This window comes from Lithobates pipiens, unplaced genomic scaffold (assembly GCF_037356315.1).
Source record: "Lithobates pipiens isolate NorthernLeopardFrog02 unplaced genomic scaffold, aLitPip1_a1.2 Scaffold_13, whole genome shotgun sequence".
NCBI classification, from domain to species: Eukaryota; Metazoa; Chordata; class Amphibia; order Anura; family Ranidae; genus Lithobates; species Lithobates pipiens.
The window spans coordinates 228039711-228066626 of record NW_027507718.1 but is presented as its reverse complement, the minus strand read 5'-3'; the positions used below and the strand labels follow the sequence as shown (position 1 = coordinate 228066626).

Here is a 26916-nt window from a genome sequence, read left to right as displayed (position 1 = left end):
GGCTGCCTGCGGCGCGGCCCGTCGCGATCGCGCGGGGGGGGGGGGGTCCACGGAGACGGGATACCCCCAGCTATGCTGCCCTAGGCGCAACGTCGCTGATTCTAGTCGCCAATGCGACCTGGCGACCGGGTTTTGTCGAGCACTGGTATAATATATTACAAGTTATAAAACAAAAGCCAAGCTTAAACGGTTATAATAAAAGTGACGAAAGGCAGTTTTACTTTCATTAGGACCCTTACCTTCAGTGTAATCAGCATTGCCAGGAATTTTTTTTTGTCGCCAATAACCATGGCATTACTTATTATTGGTATTTGTTCCTTTATTGCATCTTCAATGGGGACAGGGGGGATATTTTCTCCACCTGCAGTAATTATCAGCTCTGTGAACAGATCATCATCATCAATGAACATGAATCAGGGCACTCAAAAATAGACATCAAGAAAAGTTTCCATAACTGATTAAAGCTAGACTCCAGCTTTTCATACACTTTACATAGTGACTTTGGCCCAAACCAATTAACATGTTAGGCCACTGGATGTGCTGTATAAACTGTATGTAGTTGTGGCTATATACAGAATACCGCACTGTTTGTTCGAGCTGACACAGTATGTGATCAGTGCTCAGAAGGGGAAGCTTTGTATTCATTGCTTTCTCTGAATGGCTGATTGCCGATCAGATAAACCATGTTCTTGGTACAAACCAGGGAGGTTTTGGCTCAAACCTAAAACAGTGCTGTATGTAGCTCCAGTTACAGTTTATACAGCACATCCAGCGGCCTCATGTCGATGGCAATTTGTTTGGGCCAAGCTAGCCCAAACAGTATCAAAAGCTGGAGTTCAGCTTTAAACTTGCAGCATTACTGCCATGTCCTCAGATAATCACTTCAGTGTAGCAAAGCCAATTGGACAGATTTGGGACTAACTAATCTGCATGTAAAATGTCAAGTTTTACATGGTTTTAAAAATAAGCAGTTGCTTTCCTCTTAAAGTCCCACCTTACTACATAAAAAAAAAAAAAAAAAAAAAAAAAAAAAAAAAAACTTGATCTCATCCAACAGTAATATAACTGGATTACTTTATGTCATTACCACTCATCCTATGGCCTTAAAGCAGCACTTCAGTCTCCTGCCAAATACTGTAGTAGCTGGACTCCTGCTCCTGGATCCACCATGTCCTCACCCAAGCCGATTCTTCAATTGGCTTCAGGTTCAGGCACCAGCATCTTAACTAAGAAGCCTTGCAGCTTCACAGCTGGCTTCCAACTGCACGTCACGCTGCATTAATTGGCACCGCAGTCTTCTGCAACCTGTGATGTGTCCCAGAAGGCTGCGGGGGAGAGTGGGTGAATGGCGGCTCCGATCGGGGAGCAGGTACATATCAAAATCAGTTACCCACTCCTATTGCAAAAACATTACCTGGTCATTAAGGAGGTAAATCCTTCTGGGGCTGAAATGATTAAGCCTGCATGTCTACATATTAACAGAGTAAATGCCATTTATAATAGAAGCTCATGCAATTCCATTTATAGAAAAGTCTGATTCAATAGCCGCATAGCCAGAAAACGGCCACACCCACAGAACATAGGCATTCATAATTCCCCAATTTCTAAACTGTCTTTTCTGAGGAGCTCAGACAAGAAACTAAAGTCACCTTTAATCCTTCCAGTGATAAACAAGAATCCTTTATCATCATGCTTCCCAAGATCTCCTGAATGTAGCCAGCCCTCTTCGTTCAATGACTCTTTTGTCTTATCTTCCATATTGAGATATCCCATAAAGACATGGCGTCCCCAGAAAAGGATCTCTCCACTGCCATCACCATCTGGTTGGTAGATTTGTGTTCTACAGCCAGATATTACTTTCCCACAGCTAAAAGAAAAAGTACTGAAATAAGAACCTGGTGCGCAACCAGTTAAGTGTGTACACCATATGTAGCAGAGATTACTTCTGCTTATAACAAATGTACAGTAAAACCTTAGTTTGAGAGCATTTTTCAAGACAAGCAAAATGTAATACATTTTGACTTGATATACAAGCAGCACCACGTCACAACAGAATAAAAAAAAAAAAAAAAAAAAAAAAGAGGCGCCTCTAAGTGTAGCAATATGGTTACATTTAGCAAAATATTGCTACTTAGCGGCGCCTTTTTTATACTTTGTACCTTCTGCTGTATTTTGCTTCTAATCCCCTTGTTTGCATTTGTAGATGGACATTTTTAGGCTGCACAACCCCCACAATCACATTGCTATAATCTTTTTATATTGGCTATAAAGTGAAGGACTTATGAATAAATGGTTGTGGAACAAATCATTTGAGTTTCCATAATTTCTTATGGGTAAATTTGCTTAGACAATTGCTTTGGATTATAAGCATGTTTCCGGAACCAATCATGCTCACATTCCAAGGTTTTACTGTACAAGTGTTTAACAGGTTATCATAAAAACAAATGGTAATACTATAAAAAAAAATGTACAGTACACCTTATTGGTATCCAAATATGGAAGAGATTGAGTTTAGGTGGCCCACAGCAAAGGGTACACCTTAAATAAAATTAAGCACAAAAACGAAGCTGGCAGAAGCCACCGAATCCTTCCAGGTAAATCAAGACATGCATTAACAGCACTTTAATAAAAAAAAAAAAAAAAAAGCAGACGTTATGTAAAATTACATTTTTGGAGAGATTAGCTAGTGCAAGCACACCATGTCACTGCAGAGAAATTGAAGGTATAATGTAAAAAAGGGCATACACCACTCAGGTCAGCCCACTCAAACTCATTGTAGGAGCTGTAAAGACCAATCGCTGTGCTCAGCTGCAAATCTGGAAGCTCAGCCTGTGCACGTAACAAGCAAATAGGGCTGCACCTCGATTATATACAATTAGACAACGCACACAGATCAAATTGACTTTCTTCATCTACAGTATATTGCAAAAGTGATTTTTTTTTAATAGTTTACTATGGTCTAAAACCGATTTTATTTTGGGTGTGGCCTGGACACAGCAGAATAAAGCGTCTTTGCCACAAAACTTCTCAATACCTTCTCAGATAACAATGAATTCATGATGTGACAATCATTAAGTGGACAATACCAAGAAGCTGCACAGACTCTTGGTCTCACCTGCTAACTGGGAAGACAAGAAATTCATTATTGCAACTACAAGTAGGGACCAGCAGACTTTTTAAAGGTGGTTTAGCAGGTCCCATCAGAAATGGCAGGGAGTGTGGCAATTTACATGGCAATTACTGAATGGACATGCACAGTAGAAGTTGTTCATCAATATATTACATTATCCGAGGACCACATGGATCAATTTGTTTATCCAATTCTACAAAAATCAAAGACCTGACCCCACTGCAGAGATTTGTTGATCTGCAAAGGTATATCGAGTATGGTCTCTTAATATCACTTCTAGATTTGTGAGAAGGATAAGTCTTGGAATTCAGTGATCTTCCCAGTGTGAAAGGCAAGGTTGGTTCAGTGCGGTCCTTCCCAAAAACATTTTTCAAACACTCATTCACATGCAGACATACATTTTAAAGCAGACACGGTTTAAAAAGCTGAAAATGTGTGAACAGGTTTTATGTCATACCTCATGATTCTGAAGGCATCAGGCAGAGAGATGGTATGGGGACCTGAGCTCTCACTCATTCCATACAGTTCATATACTGGAATGTTGAGGCTGAGGAAGAACTCCAAGGTGTCCTTCGTGATGGGGGCTGCTCCTGTGTAACATTTTGAACAGCGATCCAGTCCTAGAGCTTTGCGCACTTTCTTAAATACCAATTTTTTCGCCACATGATACTTCATTGGTTGTGGAGAAGCACTACGATGACAAATAGTGGACCAATTGTGAAGAAAAAAAAAATAAAAAAATAAAATAAAAACTTTTCCTGCTACATGAAACAAGTGTTTGTCAGAAACTATATTCATCCCTTCCCATTTTTTATATTGGAAAAAAAGGACTTTAAATAAAGAGACAGATACCAACAGCAGAGCTCCATTGGGAGGGGCAGATTGTTTCCTGTGCACAGTCTGGCTGCAAGGAGGTTTGCTGAAAACGAGCACAAAATGTCCATCCTACCAATCATGCAAGAGACTTGTGCAAAGTGCTTTTTTGTTGGATTTTTACAGATAAAGTGATAGTCCCCACCACTACCACAGGATTTCAGCAAATGTCCTAATAGAAATACAGGGACTGCATTGCTGATCTTAAAATGTTAGCTGCCTGCGTTTGAGATTTCACCCGCTGCATTCAAATGACCAGAATTTTAACCACTTGCTTACTGGGCACTTAAACCTCCCTCCTGCCCAGACCAATTTCCAGCCTTCAGCACTCGCACTCTAAACTTAAATTGCGGTCATGTAACACTACTTAAAATTGTTATTTTTCCCCACAAAGAGCTTTTTTGGTAGTATTTGATCACTAATTTTTGTCCTTAATTGATGTACGCCGATGAGGCGGCACTGATAAAGTGGCAGTAATGGACACTGGTAGGCGACAGAGACAGCACTGCTAGATGGCACCGATTGGCATCACCGGTGGGAATTTATAGGTGGCACATTCACTGGTGGGCATGGTTTGGCACAGTTGAGGCAGCTATGCCTCTTTGGGACCGACGTCTCTTCAACAGAAGCAGTGATAGGCAACTTTCTCCTCGCGCGGTCAGCGCAAGAAGAAAAAGAATTACTGCGCTTATGTTTACATCACGTGATCAACTGTCACTGGCTGGCAGCTGCTCTCACATGGCAAGGGGCCGGGATTATTTACTCTGATCATCTGAGACTCATTGACTTGGGGATCACAGAGCGTTGGACCCTGCAAAAGGGAGGATGTCTGATGGCCTCCTGGCAATGTAGGTCCACGCACTGTAGCCATCATTCGGCTATAGCTCGGACAGGAGGAGGTTAAAAGTCAAACTTTAAAATCTATTATTCAAAAAGTAATCAGTCTGTGGTGCCTAAGCAAGGATGACATTACGCTAATTTTAAGTGGACCCCAGGGCTCAGATCATATGCAAACATGCAGGCTGACACTCTAGCAAAGGACAGAGCATCTTCTGTAACATTTCACCTGCTTTGCATTCACCAGCAATCTTCTCAGGACAGTGATATCACGCTAAGCAATGATAGAGGCAAGGCAGGTAGAAATGTTTAAACAGGTATATTTTACACCAGCACATGGGTACCAGATTGTAAAGGGGACGTGAGCCATGTAATCTGAGCAATCCTTGCCTTTTACTGCAAAGTCAACTCAAAAGGAAGAAAAAAAACAAAAAACAAAAAACAAAAACAAAAAAACCACACCCCTTAGTAAAGCAATTGCTTACCCACTCATTCTCTTTAGGTTGGTTTCTAGGCCCACACCTTTTGCCCATGTGGCTACCTTGCGCTTGATTGTGGAAGACTTGGCCCCAACAGCCTTCATTTTCTCTTGCATCTTTTCCCATACTCGAGGAACACCCATGAAGGCTGTTGGTCTTACTTCTCTCAAAGTGTTTGCTAGTGACCCCTGGCAAGGGGAGGGAGGAGATAAGATTTAAGAAAACAAAGTTCTCCAGTTACAAATTCCTTTTGGTATAAAAGGTTTATGAAAAAAAAAAAAAAGTCACCTTTAAAGCATCTGGCTGTGCAAAATATGTGGCTCCACCATACTTCATAGTTAGCCAGATGTCAATCATCTGTGCTGCAATATGGCTAAGCGGCAAATAGCTAACAACGGTTTCTTGCTGGTCAGTGGCTTCCCTGAGACGTACAGTCTTTCCAGCTGCTGTTGCGGTCCAGGTAATCTGAAAAGGCAGTATTGATAAGTCAGATGCAAAGCCTAAAACATCTTTTACTTGTGCTCAGTAGCTTCAACTTTGTAAACATCTCTTGAGAGCAACTTACATTATCATGGCTTAGCATAACCCCCTTTGGCTGTCCAGTGGTTCCAGAGGTGTAGATCAAGGTACAGCATTGATTTGGCTTCTGTGACGAGATAATCTTGTCCAGTTCAGCATCTGGGACATCTTTTCCAAGCTGCATGAATTCAGCCCACTACAGAAAGCAGAGATTAGTTGACATGGGTCCATTACAATAATGGCAACACAGAAACAAGTCACATGGAGACCATTAAAAGTAGTGATTAGGAGAGCAGGACATAATTTTTACTGCATGCAGTTTAGACATGATTGATTTATTGAAACTGGAGTGCAAAATATGGTGCAGCTCTGCATAGAAACCGGCTTCCAAGTATTTTTTATTTTTTTTTGTCTTAAACAAGTTAGAAGTTGATTGGCTACCATGCACAGATGCACCGGATTTTGCACTCATGTGTTAGTAAATCAAGCCCACAGTGCCCTACAGGCTCCAATAATTCTAACATGTAAAGCAGGGGTGCCCAACCAGTGGCCCGGGGGCCACATGTGGCCCATGGAGCCCTCTGATGTGGCCCATGACCTCCTGCTCTGGGATGGTGGTTTGGCAAGCATAGATTGCAGGTTGCCTACCCGCCATGCCAGAGCATTAGTGTTGTGAATGAAGCCAGTGGTAAAGAAAGAAAGCTGCATAAGCCAATGCTTCCTGTATAGCACTGGCTCCTGTCATAGGTGGAGTGATACCAAATGCACTCTGTCTAGGACAGCAAGTTTTTTTACTAAAATCAGTGTATATATGGACATAGCTGTTATGCAGTGGTTACTGGGCTGCTTTCAAACAGTTTCACAGGTGTAGTGTAGTGCACCTGCGGCTTACCTGCACTGAGCCATAGACTTTTGGTTTTAGTGCACTGTCAGAAACACCTGCAGAAAATAGAATTTTATGGCAAAGTACAGCTAACCTGCAGGAAAGCCACAGGTGTGCTGCGTCCACTGAGTGGATAGACTGCAGACCAGTGTAAAAGTAGTCTTGGGCTTCTTTAACATGATCTTTCTGACCCAATTGGAAGTTCCATTCACCTCTATGAAGCAGCAGATGTAAACAGACTTGTGTCCATTTACACCTGTCTATTTCCAAGGCGATCAGAAAGAGAAAAAAAATAAAAAAAAATAAAGTGGTTCGGTCCCCTTCCATTTGATCAGATGTGAGGGCCCATAGAGTAGAGTGGGCTGTGTGTGTCCGCTTTGCATAAGCAGGGTGGACGCGGACCTGTCATCTGCTCATTGTGGCCCACGACTGGTTACCAAGTCGCTTAAAGCGGTTGTATACCCGCTTAAATTTTTCTTTTCCTCACCTGCAAAGCAAAAGGCCTAATGAGCTAGTATGCACCACATACTAGCTCATTATGAAATACTTACCTTAGAACGAGGCCCCGACATCTGTCCCGATCCACGCTGAGGGAGCCGACATGTTCCCTTGGCGTTTCTTCCGGGTATCGCGGCTCCGGCGCTGTGAGTGGCTGGAGCCGCGATATCGTTACTCCCACGAATGCGTGCAGGAAATTTCTCTCCGGCAGGGTCCGGCGTCTGCTGGTCTTCCAGCCGGGAATCCCTTGTGCGCATGCGCCGCTGCAGTCAGCGGCGCATTGCGAGGGCAATATCTCCTAAAACGTACAGGTTTAGGAGATTTTTTTTTTTTACCTACAGGTAAGCCTTATTATAGGCTTCCCTGTAGGTAAAAGTCCCCAATTTGGCTATACAACCACTTTAAGTGGCCCTTGCTCTTCAAAAAGGTCGGGTGCCTCTGATGTAAAGGCTTAAGCAGCAGGACCTTGGAAAGTCTTATAGGAGAACCCAAGCAGGCTTTAAGCCCAGTCACATCGGGCCATTTTGACATGTCAAAATCACAGCCTACTGCCAGCAATGGCACAATCCCAATTAGTGCTGGGCCACAACAATTCCCAAAAGTAGTTCTTGCACTACTAATGGCGGCTTTGGGGGGGGGGGGTTCAATAGACAGGAGATCAATTATAGATGCCGCTGATCTCTTAAGGGGGTTTAGCCAGTTAGACATGATCGGACAAAGTAGCGCCACAGACTAAGACGAAGCGCGGACCCATCAGTGAAAAAAGATCTAGGTAAAAAAAAAAAAAAAAAGCTTCCACATACAAAACCACTGCTTTTACATATACTGGATACATACTACCAGTAACAGATTAAAGAAAAAATCTGGTCTTTTTTTTTATTGCAAAAATGACCAAATTCCCATATGCTGCCAGTAAAATTTCTAAACAAACCGTGTATAGGTTGGGCCTCTTCTCTTTTAGCTCATCCTTGTATTGCACAATTGCCTTTAAATGGGGAAGCTGGTCCTGAAACTGAAAAATACATCAAAATGTTGAATTATATAAAAAAAAAAAAAAAAAGAAGAATTGGTGAAATAATCCATTGCATAGGAGTTTGTAACTAAACTAATGTTAAAACCTGGTAGTTCAATGTTAGACAGGTTGATTGGGTCTAAGAGGAATGACAATCCTACAGAAAACTATGCTATCCAGTAGGTCAGTGCAGACTAAAAATTACTCTTACCAGCTGTGGAAGCTGTCCGAGTTATCTAGATGTAAAGTACACAAATATTTAAAAATGACCATTAAACTAAAATTTAGTTAAAGTGCAGCCAAGCATATCACACCTACTCGTGGTTACTTACTTGAAGAATTTTTTGCAGTTGTTTATGATTTTCCACCACCAGAACGTTGGCCTCACAGTTCTCTGCCACATAATGACAAGCCTCTGCAGAATTTGTTGTGTAGATACCCACAGCAAACCCTCTGATGAAAAGAAAAACGATTATGTAGGTAGTAGGAAAACAACCATCTTAGCCACATACAGCATTTATAAAGTTGCTTTCAGAGACCATGCTACTTTACTGGATGAAAGGATTTTTACAACGGTTTATTCCTTCATATCCATTTATACTAAATGTTTCTCCATAAACTGTGCCCTATTTTCAACAAGGCATTCAACAATGAAAGGCTACAGCTTTTGAAAGCCAGAACCAAGGGCCAATATCTCTGTACTGCAGTAATGGTACATTACAATATGAGAAATATCCCAATCTGATACCGCAAGCAGGGCAACGATCACTGACATTTTATCAATATGCTGAGAAATCTGATCTGGACTTTTAAAGATGACCATAGACCGTTTCAACCTAAGCTGGTTCAGCAGGGACCAGCTGAGATTCAAACCATGTATGGGCAGGCAGACTGTACCAAAGTTGATTAGCTTGGGTACAATCAGCCTGCCTGTTTATGCGATTGCCAGTGGCTATAGCCACTAGTAATCACTGTGGGGTTGATTAAAATGGGAGTGGACAAAATCTGTGGCAGCTGGGCATGATAGCCAATCAAATTTTAACTTCAGCTTCTCCAAGAAAAAAAAAAAAAAAAAAAAAAAAAAAACACACAGACAGACACACAGACACACACACAGACACACACACAGACACACACACAGACACACACACAGACACACACACACACACACACACAGACACACACACAGACACACACACAGACACACACACACACAGACACACACACAGACACACACACAGACACACAGACACACACACACACAGACACACAGACACACAGACACACAGACACACAGACACACAGACACACAGACACACAGACACACAGACACACAGACACACAGACACACAGACACACAGACACACAGACACACAGACACACAGACACACAGACACACAGACACACAGACTGGTTTCCATTCAGAGCTGCACCAGATTTTGTACTTTGCAGTTTTAGTAAATCAAGTCAACCCTTAGGTCAGCGATGGCAAGCCTTGGCACCCCAGATGTTTTGGAACTACATTTCCCATGATGCTCAACTACACTGCAGAGTGCATGATCATGGGAAATTTAGTTCAAACACATCTGGGGTGCCAAGGTTCACCATCACTGTCCTAGCGTTCTCTCAATAGGGAGACTTGATGGGGGAATGGAGCAGTTCTTTCCTGTAACCGCAAGAAAATTGCTCAAACTATGATGGCTTAAGGCTCGCATGAGTTTTGCTTAGGAGGTTAAGCCCCATAGGAGGAATAAAGATTCTGCAATGATAGGCCGTTTATGAATTGGGAAAGGGAGAGGTGCAGCTTTAATTTAACATTTTCAGAAGAGTGAACGTTGCACTAAAATGTTATGAACCTGCATCTTCAGCCTAGTTTCACACCATTGTGCAATGGGGGAACCAGCGCAATTACAGTGCAGGTTCCTGCATCGCTCCTCTCCCACAGGCAGTTCACACTGCCCTCTGTGGGTGTCAATACATTATTAATGACACCCCATATTGGTTCACAGATCACAGCGCGAACTGAATTCGCACAGGAATAGGATGGGGGGGGGGGGGGGGTCACTGCACCTTTTTTGTGCAGATTCAATGCTAGTATGGCTGAATTTGCATTGCAGACATGGCATGCCATCTGCCCTGCAGTGTGGGTGCAAACATGCTATGTCTGTTCGCACAAACGTGAACCTAGGTTAAAAAGGTACAATTCCTCAAATCACCTTTTAAAGCTCATCATCCATTACCTTTTATCATATCTTACCCTGATAAGGCTGTACACCTTAGTAAACACTGGGATGATGGAATACAACCTCAGCGAGGTTTCTAATTAACTGAATGCAGGTAAACAATGTTACCTGTTAACTACTTTTTCCAGGAATGTTCCAGAACGGCTTACAGAGCTAGGCTCCTCACAGGAAACACATCCACATTAAAAAATAAATAAAATAAAGTACACCACATGCTATTGCCCCCCTGTATTAAACAACTGAAGGCTTTAGAATAAGCAGTCATTAAACCCTCATTAGCGTTGATTTATGCTTTACATTGCTATCCACCAACAAAGTAGGGAGGAAACTGACTTTGTCCTGGATAAAGTAGTTAATAGGTAAACACAGGTTTTTTCCCCCCAAGTAGACTTCCAGGACAGCTTACAGGACAAAAATAGGACTACCAGATCTGGGCGGAACCACAGCCTGCAGCACTTTCCTGCCAAGCAGATCCAGTCTAATGCTTTACGAAAGTCTTGAGTCTGGACCAGGTTGCAGCTTTGCAAATCTGGAGGGCAGATGCTGTGGCCCTTTCAGCTCAAGTAGAAACTGCCCTTGTGGAATGAGCATTTTATTCCCAACAGTGGTGTCAAGGATGCCGCTTTGTATGCCTCTGCAATGGCAGACTTAATCTCCCTTGTGATGGTAGTTTTAGATGCTTTTTTACCCTGGTTTGAACCCACAAACAAGCTGGTGGAACATCACTATTCCTTGGTTTGCTCTAAGTGATCAAGCATTTGACATTTTATTAAATCCAGCTTCCTTAGTTTTAGGATCTCTGCAAAAGGTAACAATCTCTTCCGGTCCATGAAAGTTATGACACATTATGACACATTCTGGGTCCTGAGAGGATAATTTTGTCTTGCAAGATGCGGAAGGGATCCGCCATTGAGAGCACTTGTATTTTCACTAACCCTCCTAGCAGAGACTAGGGCCACTGAAATCACTGTTTAAGGTTTAAAGCTTTATGGGCAGTTCCTCTAGTGGTTTAAATGCTGTCTTACAAAGGCTTTGTAATACTGTGGATAAATCCCAGGAAGGCAACCTCCTTGACCTGGGGACCCGCTTACAGCTAATGGACGCAAGAAATCTCTCGACCAAGGGTGCTACCAGTCTGATTCAAAAAGTTAGACAGCCGATACCTGCACCTTCAGGGTACTGACCACTAGGTTTAGCTCTTCTCCAGCTTGGAGAAAAGAAAAAACCGCAGGGATCATAGCTCCTGACACTCCGTTGTTGAGTATGCACCAGGCCCCTAGTTTCTTCCAGATCTTCTTGTAGATTGCGTTATTGGACAGCTTCTGACTACCAAGGATAGTATTGATTACTCACGCCGATGACACTAACAGCTCCCTCTCAGTAGCCAGGCCATCAGAGAAAGAACTCCCTGATGGATGATTCACTTCTCCCTGATAAAAAGTGGTCTGTCCTGTAAGGCAGTCTCAAAGGCTCCATGATACAGAGTTCCACCTGCCCATTTTGCCTTGTAGCAAAGACGTCCATTTGTGGGACTTCCCACCTCTGCACGATCTGCTCGAACACTTCAATTTAAGCACCTGTCTGGGACAGACTCCCTGCTTCAGACATTCAGAGTGTTGAATTCTCTTTTTAAGTGAATTGAAGACAGAGATAGAAGATGAGGCTAGCAGAAGAAATCCTTCAGTGGGCAGAGGCACAAGTCCTGCCACCTTCGTACCCAACCTGCTTGTTGATGTAGGTTACGGTGGCAATAGTGTCCAAAGGACTTGCGCGTATCTTGCTCTTAGAGTTGGACCAAAGGTTACTAGAGACATTAGAACTGCTTTAAGCTCCCTTGCATTGGAGGAGGCACAGGCTTCCTGCCAGTTGCAGATCCCTTGGGCCATCTGTGCGGCCGAGTGGGCTCCCCAACCTCAAACAATGGGGTCTGTGGTCACAGTTAGTGCGTGGTGTTGGGACCAGAGTCGCCCTGCTGAAAGATTTGCCGGGATCAACCACTTGAGAGCTTAATTTCCTGTGGGATCTGTCTCTGCAGAGATTCTTGGTTTCCATTACAGATGGAGAGCATGAACGCTTGAAGTGCTAGAGTGTGGAATTGGGCCCATTGGACCCCTGGGATAGCTGCTGTCATCAATCCAAGGACCCTCACATTATGCCTTCAATTGAGATCTCCACATGCGCAGGAGATCAGAGGCTGCTCGCCTCTGATTATTGTTGCCACTTTCTTTCGTCAGAAATTTTTTTGGGATGTAGTAGAGTTTTAAATATCCTAAAAATGCTATACTTTAAGTAGGTACTGACTCCTCCCAATTTAACAGTCACCCTAGCTGCTAAAAGGTGGCCGATAAATTTACTCAGGTTCTGTTTCACTTCCTTTGCAGAGTCTGCAAAAATCAGAAGGTCATCCAGGTAGGAGATTATATGAATCCCCTCTGACTTCAGGGTCCACAGGGCTTCTGCCAGGATCTTCATGAAGCTCCGTGGTGCTGATGCCAATCCGAAGGGCAGAACATTGAACTGAAAATAGAGGATCTTGAACCTGTTCTTCACTGCAAACCTGAGGTATTGCTTAGACTCCTTTCAAATGGGGACATGCAGGTAGATATCTTAGGTCTAATGAGATCATAAAGACACCAGGGTTTAACAAATCTCTGGTGGTATATATGGACTCCATCTTGAATAGTTGGTACTTTACAAACATGTTCAAGGTTTATTTAATCAGAAAAAGGTCTAAACTGTACCCAAACTTCATCAGGTCCAGGATAACACTGTTGCTGGAAATGGCCTGCCACTGTGGGAGGAATGACCCCAACCATCCTCCCACATGGCCGACTGAGTCACTGGGAAGGGTCCTTCGACTAGGAGAGTTTAGAAAGGAAGCCACCTCTACCCCTTCTGTACTGCCACCCTGTTTTCTGGTCTTGCGTAGCTGCAAAACCCTTGTTATGCTGCCATCTGTCCGATAGTTCTTCACCTGACCTCTGGAAAGGATGAAAAAAAATTTGGGGAAAGGAAAACTTTAATCAGCTGACCTCTCTAGAACAGATTCTAGCTCTTCACCAAAGAGCAAATCTCCAGAGAAGGGGAGGGAACAGAGCTTGGCCTTGATACAGTTCTCCACCCCAGGACTTCAGCCAGATAGCCCTCCTGGCTTCATTAACCACTTAAGCCCTGGACCAATTTCCAGCCAAAGGACCAGGCCCTTTTTGAGATTCTGCATCGCTTTAACTGACAATTGCGCGGTCGTGCAACATTGCTCCCTCTGCGGTTATTTTTTGCGCTATAAACAAAAAGAGCGACAATAAATTTTTTTATATTTTGTACTTTTTGCCATATCCCAAAAAAAAAAAAAAAAAAAAACAACACTTCCTCAGTTTAAGCCGATACATATTCTACATATTTTTGGTAAAAAAAAAAAACCCCCACACACCACACGCAATTAGCAATTGATTGTTTGCGCAAAAGTTATAGTGTTTACAAAATAGGGGATAGTTTTATAGCATTTTTTTTTACTAGTAATCGCGGCGATCAGCGATTTTTATTGTGACTACGACATTATGGCAGACACATCGGACATTTTTGACACATTTTTGGGACCATTGTCATTTATACAGCAATCAGTGCTATTTAAAGGCACTGATTCCTGGCACGGATTCCTGTGTAAATGACACTGGCAGTGAAGTTACCCACTAGAGGGCGGTGAGGGGTTAAGTGTGTGTGTTTTTTTTTTTTTTTTTTAACTGTAGGGGGCATAGCTTGGCGTCAGATGTCAACGAGTCTTTCCCTATAACAGGGAACAGACGATCAGTGGCAGGCTCAGTAGGAAGCATGGGGAGAAGCTTGTTTACACAGACCTCTCCTCGTTCTTCAGCTCTGTGACCCGATTGTGGGACACCAGCAGAGATCGGGTCAGCTGGTCCCGTGGCCACGGAGCTCAGGACCAGGCGGCAGTCGGCGTCGCGCTCCCGACCCGCGAGAGCAATGGACAGGTACATGCTTGTGCTCAACCATGCCATTCTGCAGACGTATATGTGCAGGAGGCGGTCCATGCTTTAAACCTGGTCGACAACCTTACAGAATCCGTGGACGCAGCCACTATATAGGTTACTACCTTAGCGTTGGTAATACGGTCAAAATCTCTTCTCTGGGAGTGTGACTCCAGAAGAGTGTGGAGCTGTTTTAGCCATAAAGGGGACAAGCTACGCATATAGTGGCTAGGGTTGGTTTAAAGTTAGCGGAGTAGGCTTCCCACACTTTAAATACCCTTCAGCCAGGGCAATTACTTCTCCACAGGATGTGGAAACCTTGCAAAAAAAAATAAAAAATCTGAAATATTGGGTGCGTAACTACATAGCAAATGTGGTTCAATGTAGAAAAATGTAAAATAATGCATTTGGGTGGCAAAAACAGGAATGCCATCTATACACGGGGAGAACTCTGGGGGAATCTAGGATGGAAAAGGACCTGGGGGTCCTAGTAGACGATAAGCTCAGCAATGGCATGCAATGCCAAGCTGCTGCCAACAAAGCAAACAGAATATTGGCATGCATTAAAAGGGGATAAACGCCAGAGCTAAAAACGATAATTCTCCTGCTCTACAAGACTCTGGTCCAGCCGCACCTTATTCTATGGAGAAGAGACTTGAGAGGGGATATGATTTCAATATACAAAATACCATACTGGTGACCCCACAATAGGGATAAAAATTTGCAAAAGAGAGTTTAAAGACTCGTGGGCACTCAAAGAAAAAAGTGGTTTAACCTTAAACTACATAGGAGGGTTCTTTACTTTAGAGTGGCAAGGATATGGAATTCCCTTCCACGGGCAGTGGACTCAGTTTCTTGAAACTATCAATGCTCCTCACTATTAGATAAGCACCTGAACGACCTCAACATACAGGGATAAACAATGTAAAACTGACATAAAATCACACATAGGTTGGACTTAACGGGCTTGTCTTTTTTTTCAATCTCACCTACTATACAACCATAACTATGTGGTGTACTTTAATGTGGATCATGTGTTCCCTGTGCTAGGAGCGAGGAACCTAGCTCTGTAAGCCATCCTGGAAGAGGACTTGGAAACAGGTGGAGATTATAAAGCAGTTTTTATTTTTTGCTGCAGCAAGACCTGTGAATGCCTCTATACCCATTTAAAATTTATATGGATTGGTTTGAGTGAGCACCTGGACAATTAAACAGTGCAATGACTACCCTTGGGACTAGATAGAACACCATACGATCTAGATATATAGCACCACTAGATCATACACTATAGAGCAGGGATATGCAATTAGCGGACCTCCAGCTGTTGTAGAACTACAATTCCCATGAGGCATAGCAAGACAGCCACAAGCATGACAACCAGAGGCTTGATGGGACTTGTAGTTTTGCAACAGCTGGAGGTCTGCCAATTGCATATCCCTGCTATAGAGATTTAGCACCATATGATCTAGCAACACTATATCACTTTCATTTGTAGGGATTTCCTCACTTCCTGTTTGGCTATGGGACAAGTAAAGGGAAGCCTCCAATGGACACACGTTGCATTTGTATGTACATGGTTTAAGGGGGGTTAGGTTATATTTGGCAGGCAGTTCGAAGTTCTGCTTTACCTACAATAACTTGACAAAAAAAAAAAAGTTCTTTAGCAAAGTGCATGTATTCTACATTATGCTATGAAAATTAGTGCACTGCAAATTGCCTCCAGCATTGCTCCCGTTTCTTCCTGCCATCATTTTGCTGAAGCCCAGAGCCAATGTACAACACTAAATCATAAAGTGGAACTAGATTTAACGGTTTAAAAAAAAAAAGTTACATTCCTGGCATGCCAGGATTGCTAATCGTCACATGCTTGTTTCCACAAACTGTCAAACCATCAAATGATTGGTGCTATAACTGATCACATGCAGCACCATGGCAGTTGCAAACCAAACAGAAGTTAAAGAGGTGTTCTGCCCACTTACGAAAAAGTTAAATGTGAGCAGATACAATCTGCTGACTTTATAGTTCCCGCAATGTCAGCACCCCAGCCGGTTTTTTGGTAAGGGAAGCCTCTCGGCCAGACTGTTCCCTACTGCGCATGCACGCTGCACTTTAATTAGCCCGGCGGCAGAGAGAGGAGCAGGGGGCCAAACAGATGGCACAGTGTTGCCACCTCTGGAAGTGGGGAAAGAGTACCTGTCAAACATCAGTATGAGTTCTCCCCTCAACCCGAAAGGTGCCAAATGTAGCACCGGAGGGGGAAAGACAAAAGTGGAAGCCAAGTCTGTCAGCAGATTGGACTTTACAAACTCAGCAGTGCCTAAAATTGGGAGCATGTGCAGAGCAGGGTCAGCATAACAGGATTTTACAGAGGATAGACACTTAAAAGGTTTTACATAGCTACATCTGAAAAAATGGGCCAGCTTAAAGTGATCTAGCAGGACTTCATTTTCTGACTAATGTTCCAATTTAACAGGAAACTGTCATCACAAGGGGGCTGAAAAGCACTATATGAGACACGTTTAAAGGAGACAGGACTGAGGACTCCTCCAATAGACCCATTAGATGTATCTGCGCTGACGTTGATCAAGCATAAAACAGCAAATGGATATTTGTTGGTCTCCCACTGCTCTCCATTTAGAGCTCCCTATCAAACATTGGTCCCTTTCCACAAGTGTTGCAGCTAGTCCAGAAAGCTGCAGCATCAAATACATAATTATGAGTATGAATTCCATAAATGGCCAAAGCTGGGTTGAGGCAAAGTACAAGGCAGTGCCATTTCCATTTAAAAAAAGAAAAAAAAAAAAACCCAACTTACCCAGCAAGTATAGCTCCGATGTCAGAAATGAACCACTCTGCAGAGTTAAATCCCAGGATTCCGACTCCATGGTATCTTTCAAGGCCCAACTTCAAATATTTAAAAAGGAAAATGTAAGAAAATTGTACATACCAAAACAGATTTATTTTACACCTAGAATAGCAGCATACCTTAATAAATCCTTTGGCTGCTATCCTGCACTGTTCATAGTATTGCTTATAAGTTAATTTGTTCCACTGGTCTCCCTGTTTTGATGCCAGAGCAACATAATCACCATATTTCTGAACAGAATCTTGCATTAACTGGTGAATGGTGACTGGTGGGAGACTGGCTATACCAGACTCTTCTGTCCGCAGTTCCACACAGCCATCCCTCTGCGTAGTCCAGAATTTCATGTCAGCTGTAGAGGCGTTTGGCTGACCTAGAAAGAAGAGTTTTATCTGGTAAAAAATTATAACTTGACATGTCGCTCATTTTATATGTAAATATGGGCTGAATAGGTAATTTCCTTCCAATCAGCAGGTTGCCATTTAGCACAACAGGTCACCCAAACAAGATGCCATCAAGGAGTACTGGTAGTATTTACACCTATTTGATGTCAAAGTCAACAACTATCGAATACTGTGTGTGTCTTTCACAAGTCTCTTCCAAAACAAAAGTTAGCTAGCAACATTTTACACATCATGAAATCCATCACCGATTTTAACTACCTCAAACATATCTGCCTAGAGAAGCTTTAGGAGCTTAGGATATTGTCAAAGTTAAGGCTGAATTATAGTTCTTCCCCTGGACCGATAAGCAATTTAACCTGCTAATAATGATACTGGTTGCCACAGTGAATCTGACTGTCTGCAAGAGGATAAAAACACTTCGTGGCAAACAATGGACATCTTTACCTTGGTTGAGTTAATATGAGTTTGTGTTGTGTTAAAAGGGATAAGTTCACCTTTGGGAACAGGTTACATGTTCCCTCCATTTTAGGGGGAGGGGGGGGGGGGGGGGGACAGGCCACAGGACAGACATGCAACATGATTCCAGTGCTGCAGCCACTGAGATTTTGATTCCCACAGAATAAAATAGCTGTTGCAATATTTTAGCAGTGGTCTTTCAAACGCAATTGATAAAAAATAGGATTTTTCTTCATACTTAGCCTGTGTCCCATGTATGAAAAAGAAAAGGATTTTACAGCCAATATTCATTACCTACTGGGACGTTCCAGCGCAAGCCTTGGGAGGCAAGGGAGAGACCCTGCCAAACAATAGCCATCAGAACTTATACAGCAGCCTGCAGTACACTACAGCCAAAAGTCGGAACCTCGGCTGCTCGAACAGCCACTTGATAAAATTGTGAACTTATGCACTGAAGACCAGGTAGCAGCCTTACAAATCTGAGCCACAGATACCAGAGTGCAAAAAGCCCAAGAGGTTCCTAAGCACATGGTAAAATGAGCTCTCACCCTAAACGGAGGAGCTTTACATTTCAGACCGTAGTACTGAATGACCAATTGACGGATCCAATGGCAATGGAAGTTGCCTGCCCTTTCTTGGGTCCTTCTGGTAAAACAAAAAGTCTGATCCTCAGATCTCTGCAGATCTAGACAAATAAATCTCGACTGCCTGGACAACGTCCAAAGAATGCCTCTCGTCCACCGAACGAGGCTGAGAGAAAAGGCAAAAACATCCCGATTTAAATGAAAAGGCAGACACCACTTTTGGCAAAAACTGATGGAACAGGTTGTAACACAACCCCCGTCATGATGTAGAATCAAGTAGGTCTTCCTGCACGAAAGAACCGCCAACTCCAACACCGTTCTAGCTGAGGTGATGGCCATCAGGAAGGCTAGCTTGCGTGACAGCAAGTCTAATGGAATTTCCTTAACACCAAGTTCATGTCCCAAGGACACAGATGACCCAATGAGGGCAGGGAGCAAGCGAGTTAGCCCCTGCATAAAAAGATTCAGATCAGTGAATGGGAGGCTAAAGGACTTTGGAAGAACACCGATGAGGCTGAAACTTGACCCAATTGTACTGAGACAATTTGATTTCCATAGCTGACTGTAGAAAATAATTCATCCAATCACACATTTCAGAGGATGCCCTTTTCTGGCTTCACCCCAAGCAATACAAGTTTTCTAGCCCTTCTGAAATTTTCCTAGTGACAGCTTTTCTAGCATTCACTAGGGTAGACCCCACTGATCCGAGACACCATGGTCCTTCAACACCCTGGCTTCAATAGCCATGCCATCAAATTTAGAGACTGTAAATTGGGGTGGAATACAGGACCTTGAGACAGTAGATGGGGGTAACGTGGAAGCATCCATGGCAGTCTATTGCCAGTCTCCATCTTCAGGAACCAGGGCCTTCTGGACCAGGCTGGTGCCACCAGAATGACTGGAACCCCCCCTTTCCGAATCCTGTGCAACAAAAGTGGCAGGAGAATTGGAGGGAAAGCATAAACCAGGCAGTACAGTCTCCATGGAACGATCAGAGCATCTGCTCAGATTGCCAGAGGATCCCTTGTTAGGGACCCAAATTGCTGTAGCTTTTTGTTGAATCTGAAATTCCAATCGATCGACCTCTGGCCATATCAAATGTTGACAAATCTGATGAGGCTCAAAGATAGGCATGTGTAAATACACATCTTATATCGATGGAGGCTAGAAAGTCTCCCCTCTCGAGTGAGGATACTGAGCGGACAGACTCCATCCAAAAAGGACTATCAGTAGATACTTGTTCAGGGATCTTATGTCCAAAATGGGCCTTGTGTCCCCATTTTGTTTCTGAACTGTAGACTAGTTTGAGCAAAACCCTGTGCCCCTTTCGGATAACGAAACCTGTACAATCACTCCTTGATGTAGTGCCTGAAGCAGTACGTTACTTTTTGGAGGATTTGAGGGAAGGCTAGACTTTAAAAACCTGAGGGGGAACCCCCCGCAACTCTTGCTTGCGGCTGCAAGATACAATTGAGGTGACCCACTCCTCCTGAATTATTGTTCTCCAAATGTCTGCAAAGTGCAGCAGCCTTCCCCCTACTCGATGGAGTGGGTGCGTCCCCTCAAAAGGAGGGCTTGGGTTTAGAATACTGGACGCAGGGCCTTTTCTGGCCCTGCGGCTTGTCCCTGACCCTAGTACCATGTTGGCAATGGAACCGGTTAGACACTGACATTGGAGGGAGCAGTCCGAAGTTTTAAACGAAGGACATCTGGTGCTTTTCTTCACAGGAAGTAGAGAACTCTCTTCCAGAAATCTTTTGGATATATTTGTCCAAATGATCACCAAATAAACGTTCACCTAAAAAGGGAAACATGCCAATAACTTTTTACAAAGAAGCTTGGCTGGCCAGTTCTTAAGCCATAAGAGACTGCACATATATGCGGATAAGAGCCAAAAAGAAACCCGCTGTATTGAATCCTTTAAGGCATCAATAGCAAAAACGAAATATCCATCTTACTTTCAGGCAGATAATCCTCCTGGTTAGACCTATCAGGCCATTTGACCTAACCCTTTACAAACTGGCAGATAGCAATTGCTGCAACAGCTGGCTGAATAGCTGAACTGGCCAAAGAAAAGGAAGCCTTTAATAAAGGCTCAACTTTCTTGTCAACAGGGTCTTTCAAGCCCTGTGCATTATCGAACAAGTTCTTGTTCAAGGAAGAGACTGCTGCATCTACTGCTGGCATGCTCAAAAAAAAAAAAAAAAAAAAAAAAAAAAAAAAAAAAAAAAAATTTAGCCCATGGATTTTTTTTTTTTTTTTTTTTTTTAACAGCTTACCTGTAAAAATCTCTTTGATGTACATCAGGGGGGACACAGTCATAGTAATTACTATGTGGGTGCCAGGACACTGGCACACCCCTAAAAGGCAGGTAACTCCCCTATATAACCCTTCCCATTACAGGGAGTCCTCAGTTTTGTAGCCAAGTAATGCAAGTGTATCCTGAAGAAGGGAGGGACCTCTGTGTCCCCTGATGTACATCAAAGAAAAGGATTTTACAGGCAAGACATTTTAAAAATCATATTTTCTTTTATCAGGGGACACAGAGCCATAGTAATTACTATGTGGGATGTCCCATAGCAATGGCAACTAAGGGGGGGGGGGGGGGCAGCAAGAGAAAAAAACAGGAGGCCAGAGGACTCATACTGCAGTATACTGTGCCCAAAGGCAATATCCTCATGACCTTTAATATCGATTTGATAAAATCGTATAAACGTCTGAACCGAAGACCAAGTCACAGTCTTACAGATCTGAGCCATAGAGGCCTGATGATGCACCACCCAAGAGGCACTAATCGCCCTGGATGTGTGCTCTTAATATGAGAAGGGAGAATTTTCTTCAAGCTGAAGCTTGAATAATCACTCGACAAATCTATTTGGAAATTAGTGGATCTTAACACTGCCTGTTCACATCCTGGACCCTCTGGAGGTAGAAACAAAACCTGTGTTTTGCAAATCTGAGCGGTTGCTTTTAACAGACTGATCGCTCTTACTACAGCAAGAGAATGTAGTGCCTTCTCTCCCCTAGATTAAGGCTCTGGGGAGAAAGGAGGAAGAATATCTTGGTTTAAATGAAAACCTGTTACCACTTTTGGTAGGAATCCAGGATGAGGACATAAATCCACCTCATCCTTACGCCTGAAGAAACATGGCTCTTACAAGACAAACCCGCTAGCTCCAATACTCTAGCAGAAGCAATGGCAACCAGAAAAGATAATTTTTCTGGTCAAAGAATCAAGGAAATTTCTCGTAAAGATTCAAACGGCTGATTCAGCAAAGCCGATAAGACCAATTTTAAATCCCAAGGACTTAGAGGTGCCTCGATAGGGGGGGAATAAACAGTGATGTCCCCTGAATAAGTTATGCACCAAGAGTGGGAAGCAAAAAAAAAAAAAACATGACAAGGCTGGAATCAGGCTCTTGAGAGAAGTCAAGGCCAGCTTCATTTCAGATCCCATATGCAGGACATCAGGATACCTGCCTGGCATACTTCCTGGGTTGCCAACCCCTGGATCCACACCAAGACAAATATGCCTTCCATACACAGTAAGCGATTCTGGAAACTGGCTTCCTGGGATCAAAGTAGGCACTACCAAAAGGAGATCACCCACGATCTTTCATAGAGTGGGATTCAACAGTCAGAACTGTTAAATTTGTCATCCGTAAGGAGGATGAAATACTGGACCTTGTGCAAGAAGGTCTGGCTATAATGGCAGAGTCTGAATGACTCCTACTGCCATCTTATGATCTCAGCAAGTCTTCTGGGACCAGCTGGGGCCCACCAGAATCACCTTTTGTCCCCGCTTAATCCTGTGCAGAAGTAGCAGAACTGGAGGAAATTTACAGATCAGTGAAAACTGATCCCATGGGAAAACAAATGAGTCTGTCCTGCCTGCCAGCAGACCCCCTTGTTAGCGACAAAGTTGTCGACTGTTAATGAATCTGGACAGTAAGAGGTCCATTTCCAGAATACCCCATCTTCTGACATATTGCAAGGAAGATGTCAGGGTGAAGAGATTCTCCCAGAAATAATTGTTGCTGACTCAAGTAGTACGCCTGAAAATGAGAATGGCCGATAGGCAAGGAGTGTTGTGTTCTGCCCAAGCTAGAACATTCACCTCTTTTTGGGCTGCACGACCTCTCATACCCCCCTGGGGATTGATGCAAGCCACCGCCGTGGCCTTGTCAGACTGAATCCTGTCAGGACAGTCTGTAGTCTGACCGCCAAGATTCTAGGGCCGGACTTACTGCCTGAAAAAGTTGATAGGCAAGGTCCTCCAATCTGGACCATCTCCCTTGGACAGAATCTTCTTCCAGGGCTGCCCCCCAGCCTAGAAGGCTGGCATCTGTTAACACCTTCCAGGATAAAGATTTTCTTTTGCTGGATAACAACCAGTTTAGGCTCCATTTTGGGAGCCAAGCGTATTAGAACCAAACAAGGCCTGAATTTTTATTCCAGACCGACAGGATGGTGTCTTGAAGCAGTCTGAGTAAAACTGCACGTAAGGGGCGGCCTTGAAGCAGGCCACCATTTCCCCTAAAAATCTCCTGCACAGCCGAACAAGGGACTTTCCTTTGTTTTAATAAGTTGAATTAGTCCTACAAAGGAACCCATTCTTGTCTGGGGTAAGAATACTTTCTATAACCAGCCCCCCAAGTACCATAATCTCCTTGATAGTTTTAAGGAAAATCTTCCTAGGTTGAAAATCCAACCTAGAGATTACAGATATTTATGGCTGAGATCAGACTCTGGTTTTAGACCCGAGACTGAATGATCCATTAAAAGTAGATCTTCTAATAGGCTAGGACCGCTATGCTTTGAGCCCTTAATCTGGCTAAAGGAGGTGCCAGAATCTTTCAGAACACTCATGGTGCTGTGGCCAAGCCAAATGGCAGGGCCTCAACTAAAAAAAAAATTATATTTCAAACCGCAGAAGTTTCTGGTAAGCGGGAAACTTTGGCACATGGAGATCTGCAACTCCCCTCCTTGCAGGATGGAGACAGCCAATCAACTTATGAAAGGATCGGGTGTTTACGCGCCAAATCAGATCTTCGAGATCTAGAATGGGTCTTGCCTCTGGAACCTTAAAAGGTTTGAGCCTAAAAACCCTGTTCCACCAAGGGAACCTCTGATATCACCGACTGGGATAACAGCTAATCCAGAGGCCAGAGACTTTTCTCTGGATCCTTGGGAACATTCTGAGGAGACAAACTCTTGCATAAAGACTGCCCCATCAGCAGCCCAAGGACCCCACAGGCAGCACCTCAACAGGGATGGAACCCTCAGATCAAAAGCCGACTGAAGCCATCCATGCTCTCAGAACTCTAGATTGCAGAAATCCCACTGCTTGTGACGTTGTTCCTGCCAGATTGAGAATCACAGAACCTTTCCCCTCACACAAACGAGTGGGGGTGCACCTTCATGAGAAGGCTTTAACTTTCTGCTTTGTGGGCTTTCTGTCCCCAAGATCCTGGTGCTGCCGTTGGGGACTTTCCCTTGAACCCGACAATTGAGACCATCAAGACTGCCTAGAGGCAGATTCCCCAGGCATAGGAGAGGCAGCATGATAAAAAGGAGAAATGTTTTAACCTCCCTTTTACTGGTAAAGAGCTTTACCTTTTTGGATGTACATATCCATCTAAATAGCCGTACCCCAGGAAGGTAAACAAACTGGCTAACCGCTTTCACATGGTGCTTCGGCAGATTAATATTTCAGCCACAGAATTCCACCAGAATGCACTAGTCCAAGCATAATCCATAAGGCTTCAACGATAGTCTTTCATAGCATCTGTGAGACAGTGCGTCAGATACACCAGCCTATTACCGGGCCTGCTGATCAGGCAGAATCTCCGATATATCCATAAACTGTTCCTTAACCCTTTGGAGTCCACATTTTTCAATGAGTTAGCGTGACTCAAAATGTGCTTCACCAAAATGGTGGTACAGACGTTAAAGGGTTAATGGACTGAGATACACCAATTGCAGAAAGGACTGCAAAAGACATCTTGTCTTTAAAATTAAGTTGAAACTTTAATTTTCTGGATCCTTCAACATCAGTGCATTATCTATCCACTGGACATGAGACTCTGCTAACAGCAGATTGCAGCATCAAAAGGTGCAGGGCAGCTTAGGAACAAAGCCCAATCTTCACGGCAGGTTCCCGTCACTTGAAGACCTTCAAGGACTGGGTACCCTTTTCATGTTTGGGGTCCACTCCCTTGGATCTGTACAGCACCCTGCAGGAATGCCTTAGCGCTGTAGTGTCCAGGATTCTACTTTGCAGGGTCCAGCACCCAGAGGCCACATTACAGGCAAAACCGCTCAGGATCTTGAATTTTTTTGCGAGGCTCAGGTACCATTTACCTAAGCATATGCATCATCTGATCGGTCAATCCCTTGATTCATTTAAGAAGAGTTTGTGGGACTAGAGACCAGGAGCAGAGCTCAAAACAAACCGTGCCATCCACCTTGCAGACACTGATTAAAAAAATAAAATAAAAAAAATGAAGTGCTTCCTGTGTGGGAGGGGTTATATGGGGGATCACTTCCTGTCTGAAGACCTTTGGTCTACGAATGTCCATTCACCTGGTGTATGACCTAGTAGGTAATGAATATTAGCCCGACTTTCATGATGTATGGGGAGAAAAAAAAAAAAAAAAAAAAAAGGAAAAAAAAAAAAAACCACCATTAAAGAGTAAAGTTAGCACCTTTTTTTGTAGAATATGGAAAATTTTACACCGTGAGACTATCTTTATTCTGAGGGGAAAAAAAAAAAAAAAAAAAAAACACGATTCTCATTTTAGCCAGAATTGTGCAGCTCTATACATGCCCAGACATCCTTTGTGACTGTTAGCATTTGGTTCTCAATGAACTACCATAGCTCTGTGGAGCACCATGGTAGTTCATTGATTCTTCCTGTCAGATTGTATCCGCTTGCCCTTATAGGATGTAGAGGCACACATACTCTGCTGTAGCCATGCAGGTCTCCTCCAGGTCCTGCAATCTGCTGATCAGTAGTGCAATGCTTTACAGGCTCAATTTATTATTTTTTTCTCAAAAGTGAACATATTTAAAATGCAAACCTACCTGCATTTCAAGGCTAGGTTAACTTCTTGTGCATGTCGGGAACACACACAATCATGGAAAAAAAATAAAAAAGATAAAAATGAGAGGACACATACCCACAGATACTGCTTCTGGACTTGCATCATCATTCGATTTAGGTTTGTTTTTCAGCTGTTCCTCATGGTTCTCTTCCATACAGCTATAAAAAAAAAAAAATTGAATGGAGCCAAATATTGAAAATCTAAAAACAAAACTCCAAAGTGGACAAACATATCCTCAAATGTAGCTGCACCCACAAATTACCTTGGGTACTACAAGAACAGAATTGATGTGGAAAATATTGACAGAGCTTAAGGTTAAACCTGAACCTATGCTGCAAAAGAGTAAAACGGGTGGATTTACTAAAGGCAAGCAGACTATGCACTTTGCCTTTAGTAATATCAAGCCCACCGCATTCGGGGTCAGAAGTAAAAAACAGTTCAGGGCCCTTACAATGGGCCCAATCAGGCTGCATTAGTCACGCAAAAAAGTGCCATTTGTCATGCAGCTCAGCTGCATAAATTAAACACATTGGTGGCTTCCACTGGGCTTCTCTGCCCCTCCAGCACTCACTGGGAGCAGCTAGCCAAAAGGTTGAGCCAGTTGCCAATCCAGGTTTCTGGGTGGACCATGATAATGTTAGGAGCTTTCCGGAGCCTGGACCGGCTCTGACACATCAGCCGAAAGCTGGCTTTAGCCCATTGTCAGCTGAAACCAGGTGGCAGAAGCGCAAAACAATCTGCACTCCCGCAATCCAGAGACGTACAGCCAAAAGAGCTTTGGCTTTACTTGTTTAAAACCAGTCTAGGCCCCAGCACAAGAAAAGTTATTGTGGCTAGCAATTTTGTAGGTTTAAATTTATACATTTGCCGCACCACTAAAATGTTTTTTCTAAGTTCAGATAGGCGTGGCCCTCAGACGACTTCTATAAGTCAGCCCAATTTCTATCAAACAATGCCTCCCGCCGGGTCTGCGTAGTACGCAACTTTACTCCAGCTGATATGTTAATCAGCTGGCGTGACGTCAACAGCGCATGTGCACAATG

General features: G+C 43.4%; 1 protein-coding gene across 2 annotated transcripts in view; it reads right to left on the bottom strand.

Moving 5' to 3' along the window:
• The window catches only part of ACSBG2 (acyl-CoA synthetase bubblegum family member 2), an 89802-nt gene that overhangs the window by 23243 nt on the left and 39643 nt on the right, over positions 1-26916 (bottom strand). For both annotated transcript variants that reach the window (XM_077476300.1, XM_077476299.1), the window contains exons 3-13: positions 25949-26031; positions 17446-17696; positions 17276-17364; positions 8564-8684; positions 8151-8231; positions 5885-6034; positions 5608-5784; positions 5326-5507; positions 3588-3821; positions 1650-1867; positions 240-379 (exon numbers count right to left, since the gene is read on the bottom strand). In XM_077476300.1, the coding sequence (XP_077332426.1) occupies positions 240-379; positions 1650-1867; positions 3588-3821; positions 5326-5507; positions 5608-5784; positions 5885-6034; positions 8151-8231; positions 8564-8684; positions 17276-17364; positions 17446-17696; positions 25949-26031 (1726 nt within the window). The remainder of the gene's footprint in view (positions 1-239; positions 380-1649; positions 1868-3587; positions 3822-5325; positions 5508-5607; positions 5785-5884; positions 6035-8150; positions 8232-8563; positions 8685-17275; positions 17365-17445; positions 17697-25948; positions 26032-26916) is intronic.